The 12046-nt window shown below is 37.9% G+C and overlaps 1 protein-coding gene across 4 annotated transcripts in view; it reads right to left on the bottom strand.

The window, feature by feature from the left end:
• Positions 1–1627: 1627 nt before the first annotated feature.
• CCAR1 (cell division cycle and apoptosis regulator 1) overlaps positions 1628–12046 on the bottom strand; it is a 63197-nt gene continuing 52778 nt past the window's right edge. For all 4 annotated transcript variants that reach the window (XM_007095755.3, XM_007095754.3, XM_015543651.2 and 1 more), the window contains 6 exons: positions 6677–6759; positions 6209–6355; positions 5084–5204; positions 4813–4998; positions 2554–2759; positions 1628–1973 (listed from right to left, as the gene is read on the bottom strand). In XM_007095755.3, the coding sequence (XP_007095817.1) occupies positions 1914–1973; positions 2554–2759; positions 4813–4998; positions 5084–5204; positions 6209–6355; positions 6677–6759 (803 nt within the window). In that variant the 3' untranslated portion in view covers positions 1628–1913. The remainder of the gene's footprint in view (positions 1974–2553; positions 2760–4812; positions 4999–5083; positions 5205–6208; positions 6356–6676; positions 6760–12046) is intronic.

Raw genomic sequence — 12046 nt, 5'->3', positions numbered from 1 at the left:
GAGAGTGAGAGAGAGAGAATCTCAAGCAAGCTCTGCACTGTCAGCACAGAGCTCAACTTAGGATGAGATCATGACCTGAGTGGAAACCAAAGTCAGATTTAGCTTAACTGACTGAGCTGAGCCACTCAGGCCCCTGGAGAAACATTTATACGGTAACAGTAAAATTATGGATTAATCATTAATTGTTCTTCAAAGAAGCTCAACAAACCCTAAGACCAGAAAGAGCAGTTTAAAACAAAAATCAGTTTGAAAGAATTTCAGGTATTTTAATCTATTTCTTAATAAGAGCCACGTGGATTCAATTTAGCTTAAGACACATATAATATGGCACTTACATTCTCATATTAATCTATTTGGAACACCTTGCCATTATCCTAGCAAAATAAGGCAAAATGAAATAAAATAACCCTAATATGGCATATATTTCTATGATAGAGAAACATTCCAGTAAGGGTTAAATACAAAAAAAACCCCAACCATCTGCTAAAGATGTGATTCAATTTTCACCAGTGTTAAAAGACATGTCATTTAATCCTAGATTTTTCTTTTCTTTTTTTTTAAAGATTGTTTGTTTATTTAGGCAGGTTCTGCACCCAACATGGGGCTCAAACTCATCACCCTAAGATCAAGAGTCACATGCTCTAGTGACTGAGCAAGTCAGGCACCCCTAATCCTAGACTTCCTTTTTTTCCCCCCAAGATTTTATTTTTAAGTAATCTCTACGTCCAATGTGGGGCTCAAACTCACAACCATGAGATTTAAGAGTCACATGCTCTACCAACTGAGCCAGCAGGTACCCCTCCCGTATTTCTTTAGACCAGAGTTTCTCAACCTGCATACTGACGTTTTGGGCTAGATAATTCATTGCTGTCGGGGGGCTATCCTGTGCAATGGAGGATGTTTAGCATTTAACAACTAGATGCCAGTAGCATTCACCCAGTTGTGACAAGGAGAAGTGTTTCCAGACACTGCTAAATGTCCTCTGGGACAGATGATAGGATATCCCCTGTTAAGAACCACTGCTTTACAGTATATCACATTTCCTATGCTTTTCACTCAACGGTTAATCAACTCTTATATATTCACTTAAATTCTGAAGGAAGTACACAGACTAATAAAAAAATTATTTTTAATTAAAGAAGGCTTAACTTAAGACATCATACTGACATCTACTGGCTTGGTACTAAACTGTACATTTGACATATACTGCATTTAAAAAAAAAAACCCTCAAAATTAAAATATAGGTGCTATTTTGGGAAAGTAGAACAATTAACTGAAAGTAGTAACATTAACATCAGTACTGTTCGTTTTTTGTAAGTCTAACATATAATAACAATGGTAATGGTCTATTATTTTCTTAATTTTTGATGTACTGTCTTTTGGATAATTGAATTTGTAATGAATGGCTTAGAGACTGATAATTAAAGGGATTTTTTTAAACAAGTAAAAAAGTATGGTTCAAAAACTTGCAAAAAATTAAGCAGCATGCTATTTTATGATTTATACTGAAATTTTAGAAGACTGAAAAATTTTTATAAAAACCTAATAATGGTAGTTCTATAAATAAAATTACAATTTTCTAGATATTTTAATAAAAGACATTTGGTAATTAAATACTACTATCAATTAAATTGATGAACTTTATTGGGGTTAAAACTATAACAAAGTTCATCCTAAAACATTTTGCAATGCAAAATTATTTCACTCAAGGAGTGTTTAATATTTGAATGCCAGGAATTACAAGCAATTTTCAAAAGCAGAGACTCTTCACATTCATAAAACTTTATACATCATTTGAACTAACAGATATTTATACTACTAAAATCAAACATGCATCACTTTCAAACATTCTTGTATCATGATTTTATATATTACATTATTTAACACCATTCCTCACTGCTACATGTATTTATCATACACTTGCACCATTCTCCTTGGATTTCTGATCTTTATCTTCATTCTTCACGTTATCCTGCAACACAGTAGACAAACAGATTTTATTAGATTCTCTTAAATGTTACTTTAAAAGTAAACATTAGTAAACAGATACTCTAAATAGTCCATTTTACCATACATAAAAAACTGACTCAGGGGGCAACTACGAAAGAAAGCTCTCAATTCTACTATGCAGAATGATTTCTAGTATGTGAGAAAGCTATCTAAGTCCTAAGAAATTTAAAGTTCTTAGGAGTAAGAGCAGTATATTAGGAACATAGCAGTACAGTAGGAATTTTTACTCCTTGTTCTGAGTGACACTGAGGATATGGCAGATCTCTCAATTACTGAAATTATTTTCTAATGGCACTGAGTCACAGATTTGTCTTTTAGTGACAAAGCACACATAAACCACATTGACATTTGGTAATTAATTTCAATTAAGTTCTAGAAAAATAAATCTTTTGGAAATTGCTTGTAATTAATCTAACAAAGGACAGAATGATACCATTATTTAAGCCTAGAAAAACTACTAGGAGCTTAAGAATATTAAAATTTCCAAACACAAATTTAAAAGTTGAAATAAATTGAAAATACGAAAGTACAAAACTGCTAACCTTCTTCAGAACAGTGTGGATTTCATCCATTACTGTAGATAAGTTTCTGATTGTCTTACTGAGTTGGTTTTCAAATTGCAAATTCATGTTTTCTGTAATCTTTAAGTTTTCTTGTAACTGACTAAAGTCCTTTTTAACTTCTCTGAGTTCACCAGAGAGGCTTTTGTTGGAATTCTCCAAATTTAATATGGTTTTTTCATCCTCATCTGTTAAAAAAAAAAAAAAAAAAAAAAAAAAAAAAAAAAAATTATCATCTTTCCCCTTTAACATCCCCAATTTAACTTAAAAAAAATTTTTTTTTGATTTTATTTTTGAGAGAGACAGAGTGAGAGCGAGGGGAGGGGCAGAGAGAGAGGGAGACAATCTGAAGTAGGCTCCAGGCTCTGAGCAGTCAGCACAGAGCCCGATGTGGGCTCGAACCCACAGATCATGACCTAAGCCAAAGTCATATGCTCAACCGACTGAGCCACCCAGGCGCCCCTCCCCCAAATATAACTGTGAAGTTAAAAGTATAATGGGGCCCCTGGGTGGCTCAGTTTTGCATCTGACTCTTGATTTTGGGCTCAGTCATGCTCTCATGGTTTGTGGGTTTGAGACTCCTCCTTGGACTCTGCATTGACTGTGTGGAGCCTGCTTGGCATTCTGTCTATCTGCCCCACCCCACTTGTTCTGTCTATCTCTCAAAAATAAATGAACTTAGGGGCACCTGGGTGGCTCAGTCCATTAACCGTTCAAGACTTGATCTCAGCTCAGGTCATGATCCCACAGGTTCATGAGTTCCAGCCCCACAATAGGCTACATGCTATCAGTGTGGAGCCTGCTTGGGATTCTCTCTCTCTATCTCCCTCTCTCTGTCCCTCCCCCACTCTTTCTCTCAGAATAAACTTAAATAAATAAATAAACTTAAAAAAAAAAAAAAAAAAGTAGGGGTGCCTGAGTGGCTCAGTCGGATAAGCAGACTCTTGATTTCAGCTCAGGTCATGATCTCATGGTTCCCTTAGATCAAGCCCCACACTGGCCTCCATACGGACAGTGTGTGGAGCCTGCTTCTGATTCCCTGTCTTCCTTTTTCTGCCCATACCCAGCTAGTGCTCTCTCTCAAAATAAGTAAACAAAACAAAACAAAACAAAACAAAACAGGGATTTAAGGAGGGGCACCTGGGTGGCTCAGTTGGTTAAGTGTCCAACTCTTGATTTCGGCTCAGGTCATAATCTTACAGTTCATGGGTTCAAGCCATGCACTATCCATGTGGAACCTACTTGCGATTCTCTCCCCCATCTTTGTCTGCGGCCCCCTACCCCTGCATTCTCCCCCTCTCTCTTAAAATAAAATAGATGATTGACAGATAGATGGATGGATGGATGGATGGATGGATGGATGGATAGATAGATAGATAGATAGATAGATAGATAGATAGATAGATAGATATGCCTGGGTGGCTCAGTTGGTTAAGCATTCAACTCTTGATTTCAGCTAAGGTCATGATCTCACTGTTAGTGAGATCAAACCCCACATTAGGCTCCATGCTGACAGCATGGAGACTGCTTAGGATTCTCCCTGACCCTCCCCTGCTTGCATGTGCTCTCTCTCTCAAAATAAACAAACGTTTAAATAAACAAACAAATAAAAGATGCAACAGAATAGGGATGCCTGCCTGGCTCAGTTGGTGGGACAGACAACCCTTAATCTTGGGGTTTTAAATTTAAGTTCCACGCTGTGTAGAGAAAGACTGTTTAAAAATAAAGTCTGAAGGGTTAAGGGGCACCTGGGAGGTTCAGTTGGGTTAAGCGTCCAACGATTCTGTCTCCCTCTCTCTCTCTCTGCCCCTCCCCTGCTTGTGCTGTCTCTCAAAAACAAATAAACATTAAAAACAAATAAAAAATAAAGTCTCTCCAGGCTCTGAGCTGTCAGCACAGAGCCTGATGTGGAGCTTGAACTCAAGAACTGCAAGATCATGACCTGAGCTGAAATTGGACACTTAACCAAGTGAGCCACCCAGGCGCCCCAAAAATAAAGTCTTAAAAGATTCAACAGAACAATAAAGGAATCTAAGAATGCACATGAAAATCAAAGATTCTTCTACAGCTAAGCAATGTTGTAATTTTTATTAAAGTGGTCAAAAGTAAGTTACATTATGTGCCTACTCTAAAAGGCAAAGGATGGATATGCACGTGTATGTAAGTATGTATACATATGTGTACACACATAAATCCCAACAGGGCGTTAAAAGTACCAAAATACCCAATGCTGTTCCTTACCCGTTTTTTCTTCTAGCAATTGCAGCTTCTGTTCTACTTCAGCTCTTACTTTTTCACTTTTTTCCAATTTTTGCAAGAGGCTTCCTACATCTACCATTGCACCATTGTACACGATAAGACCAACATTTTCTTCCACATCCTTTGGTTCCTGTTTTACTGTTGGTGTTGGAAGTAACAACCTGTTTCCTATTAAAAAAAATTTTATCATTATTTTTTCTTCTTTAATAACATAATTATAAAATGACATAATCGTAAAATAATACACTCAAACCTAGCATATCTTCCTGCAATGCTTCAGACTCTTCATGGTTTTCTTCATCTTTTGAAGTGTCTGTTAATTTCCGGTAAAAGCAAGATTCACGGAGTACTACTTTATTCAGAAGTTTCTTTACCTGTTATTCAAGCAAGTAAACAAGTTAAAAAGAATATGTTTTTGATTTCCTTAATTGTGTTATTTTCACATATGAGGAACATCAATGGCATCTGTGTTCTTAGTACCTCTCCCTTTGAAACACTTCTGCTTTTTTTATAACTGTCTTCCCCATAAACCTAAAATTCAAATAATCTTTTGAAAAAATTTGTTAAAAAAGAAAAAGTATAACACTGATAGAAATACTAACACATACATTAAGGTATATGTACAAAGATATGACAGCATATAGCCTGTAATTCTAAAACATGGAAACCGCCTAACAACAGAGACTACTTAAAGGAAATTAGAGTATATCTATGTTACAGAATGCTATGTAATCACAAAAAGAAAAAAGTGGGGTAATTGTGTGTGCCTGGGTGGCTCAGTCAGCTGAGTGTCAGACTCCTGAGTCTGGCTCAGGTCATGATCCCAGGGTCTTGGGATCATGACCTGTGTTGGTCTCTGCACTGAGCATGGAGCCTGCTTATGATATTCTCTCTCCACACCCCCAACCCCCTGCTCACACACACTCTTTTAAAAAAAACAAAAACAAAAACAAAAACAAAGTGGGTCTCTATTTTCGTGGCAGAATGGCCACTATACATCGTTAAATGAAAAAAGCTGTCCAGGGGCACCTGGCTGGCTCAGCTGGTAGATCATGGAACTCTTGATCTCAGGTTGTAAGCTCAAACCCATGGTGGGTACAGAGGTTAGTTAAAATCTTGGGAGGGGAGGGGAAGAGGAGGGGAGGGGAGAGAAAAGCTGTCTATCAATAACGTATAAAATGGTTTCATGTGTTGTGTGTATCTGTGTACACACAGATCGTATGTACACGTATACGAGTTGCTTACAAAAAGATCCAGAGAACCATATATGAGGCCAGAGGTGTAGAAAAAGCTTTTTTTTTACTTCACACATTTCAATATTTCTTGACTGTATTACTTAAAATGGCTTTTCATTTTAAATATTCACAAGACAGATTACCTGAGCCCGAGAAAGATGTAGTCCAAGAGTATAAAGTATTTCTTCCAAATCCTTTTCAAGAAGGTAACCACAATGGCTTTGATCAAAATAAACAAATGCCATTAACAAATCCCTGTTAATCGTGATCATCTGAGTCTTTTCTTTTTCCTAAAGAAAATGCAGAAGATAACAGTGAAAAGTAAGAAACTGAGTGTGTGTCTATATAATAGCCAAAATCTGAAAAGACCTTTGTCTCATGTTAGAAGTTAAAATGAGTTGATCTGGTTTATGTGTATGGGAGAAAGGAATAAGACATACCAGTTTATCTGACATAAACATAAATACCAAAATACAACTGGCTGAATTTTGCTCCAAGTGGTAATATATACATATACAAGGATGAATAAACTTCATGTGTTATGCTTAAGTTTGGATTATGTGAGTAATGGAAATTACTATATTATAAAGAACACAGTATCCAATAAATACCTTATCTTTAGAGGGTCTCTCCTTGCAGTACCTGTTGACATCTCTTTTGTCATCTCGTTTGTTTATTTCTTCCTCATCCCTATCTATAAAATCAGAACAACAGCAAAATACTCATTAATACAGATATTTCCAACTATTACAGAGGCCAAAGATAGTTTTCTATTACTTACTAACTTTCAAAAGACATAAGGGCAAAAAAAATTATATGAATAAAAATGGTTTGGAATTCATAGGAAAGAATTATGAAGAAAAATGGGTGCCTGGCTAGCTCAGTCAGTGGAGTACGTGACTCTTGATCTCAGGGTTGTAAGTTTGAGCCCCATGTTGGGTGTAGAAATTACCTAAAACATTAAAAGAAAAAAAAAACTATAAAGAATAATAAGAAGAAATGTATAAAGAGGCTAGAAGGAGGAAAAATTTAACTTTATTAAATCAATTAACTTTGTTCCATAAAAATTTGGAGGACATAGTTCAAAAATGAATGTTTTATATATAAAATTAGAAATTATAACACAAATTTAAACAAAGCGAAATATATTTTCTAAGAATTAAAAGGAAAAATATTCAACACAATAAAACTGCAAACAGATTATTGCAAAATAAAACGTGAGCATCTGAGATGTTAAGATAATTTTAGAAGACCTAACAGTATTAATATCCAGAATTTGCTGACATTTACATACCTATTCCACAGTAAAAGATGGGAACTTGGATAAATCATTCTTTTTATTTTAAAAGATTTTTTTTTTTTAATTTTTTATTTTTTAGAGAGAGAGAGAGAGAGAGCACGAGCTGGGGAGAGGGGCAAAGGAAGAGTGACAATCTCAAGCAGGCTCCATGACCAGCACAGAGCCTGATGTGGGGTTCATGACCTGAAAGGAAATCAAGTTGGATGCTCAATGGACTGAGCCACCTGGGCGTTCATTCCATTTTAATTTTTTTAAAAAGATTTTATTTTTAAAAATCTCCATACCCAACTATGGGGTCTGAAACCACAATCCCAAGATCAAGAGTCACATGCTTCATCAACTTAGGCAGCCAGGTGCCCCTGAATTGCACACTCTTTTAAAAAACTTTATTTATTTATTTTTAAGTAATCTCTGCACTCAACCTGGGGCTCAAACTCATGACCCCAAGATCAAGAGTCGCATGCTCATGACTGAACCAGCCAGGCACCCGAACTGTACTCCAAATTTTAAATGAAGGAATTACATAGTATGTGAATTATATCTCAACAAAGCCATTATTGTAAAACATAAATAGGCAAAAGGTCTAAAACTGGACTGTGGTGATGGTTTCAAAAAAAGTTACTAAGAATGATTAAATTGCACATTTAAAAAAAAAAAATTTTTTTTTAACATTTATTTATTTTTGAAACAGAGAGAGACAGAGCATGAGCGGGGGAAAGGCAGAGAGAGAGGGAGACACAGAATCTGAAACAGGCTCCAGGCTCTGAGCTGTCAGCCCAGAGCCCGATGCGGGGCTTGAACCCACAGACCGCGAGATCACGACCTGAGCCGAAGTCGGACGCTTAACCGACTGAGCCACCCAGGCGCCCCTAAATTGCACATTTAAAATGAGTTTTGTAGTATGTATTAGCACCTCAACAAACTGTTTAAAAACAAATGTGTCCTTGGAACCATACTATAGTACAGAGCAGTTCAGTTGCTTTATTAGGTTTATTACTTTATAGGGTAAACTAATTTACTGCTAAGAGCTTCAGTTTCCTCTATCATAAAATACCCTCTGAGTAGAACTATAATTACAAATAATTTTTATCAAGAGTATATCATATACTACACAAATGTTAAATTCCCTTCCTTAATATTTTATAGACATGATCCACCTTATTTGAGTATTTAACTTGAAAGCTGTCACTTTGAAAATTTTGACTCTCCTGGAACTTAGATTTTTTAAAATAACTTTAAAGAGGGGCACCTGAGTGGCTCAGTCGGTTGTGTCCGACTCTGGCTGTTCATGATCTTACAGTTCATGAGTTCGAGCCCCACATCGGGCTTGCTGCTGTCAGGTGAGAGCCCACTTTGGATCCTCTGTCCCCCCCCCCACCCCCCGCCCTGCTTCCCCACTGGCTCTATCACAAAAATAAAGATAAAAAAAGAGTTGGACACTTAACCAACAGAGCAAGCCAGGCACCACAGTGTGTTGGTATTTTAAAGGACACAGTTGACAGATACCATCAAATTTGTGTCCAGAAAAAGTGCAACAATTTAAACTGACCCCAAGAGTGATGAAACAACTCTTCTCTTTACCCTGGTTAATATGACCTTTTATTAAAAACTTACTTTCATCAAATTGATAGGAAAAAATAGATCTTATTGTTATATGCTGATTACTAAGATTTAACACCATTTTAGACATTAAAGGACATTGGATTTTCATTTTTAAAAAAATTACCAATTCTACTTTACCACTGGAAAAAGAGTAGTCTCCCAATAGGTTACTTGATAGGTTAATGAAATATAAAGTATAAGAGAAAAAAACCTTATATCATAAACAAGCAGCAACTGGAAATACAAAGAAAACCAAAAAAGAACGATAATCCCATCACCCTATTTGGCTTTGCAGTTAATGATATTCATTCAACAAATATCTACTAGAGACTATTTGGATGTTGAGACTATTCCAGGAACTTGAAATAAACATCAGAAAAGAGGAGACAAAAACTGCTCTTCTATTTTTTTTTTTTAAGATTTTATTTAAAAAATTTTTGAAGATTTTTGTTAAAGTTTATTTTATTTTTAAACATTTATTTTTGAGAGTGTGTGAGTTGGGGAGGGGCAGAGAGAGGGGAAGGACAGATGATCTGAAGCGGGTTCCCTGCTGACAAGAGACTGATGTGGGGCTTGAAACCACAAACCACGAGACCATGACCTGAGCCAAAGTTGGATGCTCAACAGACTGAGCCATCTAGGCACCCCTAAAGTTTATTTATTTTGAGAGAGAGAGCACACACACGCACACAGCGAAGGGGCAGAGAGAGAACTCTAAACAGGCTCCGTGCTGTCAGTGCAGAGCCCAGCATGGGATTCAAACCCATAAACTGTGAGATCATGACGTGAGCCGAAATTAAGAGTCGGATGCTTAACTAACATAGCCACCCAAGGTCCCCTTTTAAGATTTTATATTTAAAATTTTTTTCAATGTTTATCTCTGAGAGAGAGAGAGAGCAAGAGAGAGCACTAGAGGGGGAGGGACAGAAAGGGAGGGAGACAGAATCCAAAGCAGCCTCTGCGCTATCCACATAAACCCCAACATAGGGCTCAAACTCCCAAACTGTAAGATCATGACCTGAGCAGAAGTTGGGGTGCTGAACCAACTGAGCCACCCAGGACCCCCTTAAGATTTTACTTTTAAGTAATCTCTACAACCAACATCGGGCTCAAACTCAAAACATGCTCCACCAACTAAGCCTGCCAGGCATGCCAACACTGTTTTTTGTATGTATGTATTTGTTTTTTAAATTATTTTTTTTTTTTTGAGAGAGAGAGAGAGCAAATAATCCAGTGGGGATGGGCAGACACAGAGAGGGGGAAAGAGGATGTGAGGTGGGCTCTGTGCTGACAGCATCGAGCCCAATGTGGTGCTCGAACTCACCAACTGTGAGATCACGGCCTGGGCCAAAGTTGGACCCTCAACTAAGACACCCAGGTGCCCCTATATGTATGTATTTTTATGTAAGCTCCTTGCTCACCTGAAGCCCAAATCAGGGCTTAAACTCACAACCCTAAGATCAAAACGTGAGTTGAGATTGAGAGTCAGACACTTAACCAACTAAGCCACCCAGGCACCCCCTTAACAATTTTATTCTTTTTTTCTTTTTAACATTTGCTTGTTTGTTTATTTTTGAGAGAGAGAGTGCACGCGCATGCAGCGGGGGAAGCACAGAAAGAGAGGGAGACATAGAATCCAAAGCAGGCTCCAGACTCTGAGCAGTCAGCCCAGAGCCCGATGCAGGGTTCGAATCCACGAACCGTGAGTTCGTGACCTGAGCCGAAATCGGACGCTTAACTGACTGAGCCACCCAGGTGCTCCAACAATTTTATTCTTAAGTAATCTCTATACCCAATGTGGGTCTCAAACCCACAAGCCTGAGATCAAGGGTTGCATGCTCTACCGAATGAGCCAGCCAGGTGCCAAAAAACCTCCTTCTTTTCCTTACTAAGAGCTCATATGTATTCAACTAGGAAAAAGTAAGTAAAATAAGTAATTAGTGTTAAGAAAATAGGTTTAAAGTTCTATAAGTAGAACAGAATAAGGAAGGATGAGGAATGTGTACTGGTGGGGAGGACTACATTTTTTTTTAAAGAGGGCTGAGTGCACAGTAGGGCTTACTGAGAAAGTGATAGCTGAACAAAGACCACAAATGTGAAGGAGTCAGGAAGGCAGATCTCTGGGAAAGAGTGTGCACATAGAAGGAACTGCCAATGCAAAGGTCCTAATATGGGGGCATACACAATGGGTTCAAGAAACAGGATCCATTAGGTGCAATGTGCAAGTAGAAAGAGTGGTTAAGAGATGAAATTACAGACTTGATATGGTAGAGCCTTAGACAGATGTCACTGTAAACACTTTGGCTTTTAACATGGAGTGAAATGGAGACCCACTGAAGGAGTCTGAAAACAAATAAATCAATAAAAGAAATGAAATGACTTAAATTTACAAAGGTAATTCTGTCAATTGTGTTGAGAAGAGACTTTATTTTTTTATTTTTTTAAATTTTTTTAATGCTTATTTATTTTTGAGAGAGACAGAGAGCAAGCAAGGAAAGGGCAGAGAGAGAGGGAGACACAATCTGAAGCAGGCTCCAGGCTCTGAGCTGTCAGCACAGAGTCTGACATGGGGCTTGAACTCACGAACTATGAGACCATGACCTGGGCCGAAGTTGGACACTCAACTGACTGAACCACCCAGGCGCCCCGAGAAGAGACTTTAAAGGAGAAGTGAGCAGGCCAGGAAACCAGACAGGAAGATATTTATTTATGTAAATGTTTATTTATTTTGAGAGTGAGTGAGCGAGCAGGGGGTGGGGAGAGGCAGAGAGAGGGAGAGAATCCCAAGCAGGCTCTGTGCCACCAGCGCAAAGCCTGACTCAGGCTCAATCCCACAACCCATGAGATGATGACCTGAGCTGAAATCGAGAGTTGAAAGCTTAAGCAACTGAGCCACCCAGATGTCCCCAGATAGGAGATTTTTAAAAATAAACTATGCAAGGGGCAGCTAGGTGGCTCAGTCAGTTAAACATCCAACTCTTGATTTTGTCTCAGGTCCTGATCCCAAGGTTCATGAGATAAAGCCCCATGTGGGACTCTGCACTGACAGCATGGAGCCTGCTTGGGATTCTGTCTCTCT

Source organism: Panthera tigris, chromosome D2 (genome assembly GCF_018350195.1).
Source record: "Panthera tigris isolate Pti1 chromosome D2, P.tigris_Pti1_mat1.1, whole genome shotgun sequence".
Lineage (NCBI taxonomy): Eukaryota > Metazoa > Chordata > Mammalia > Carnivora > Felidae > Panthera > Panthera tigris.
This window is presented reverse-complemented; position numbering and strand designations above follow the sequence as displayed.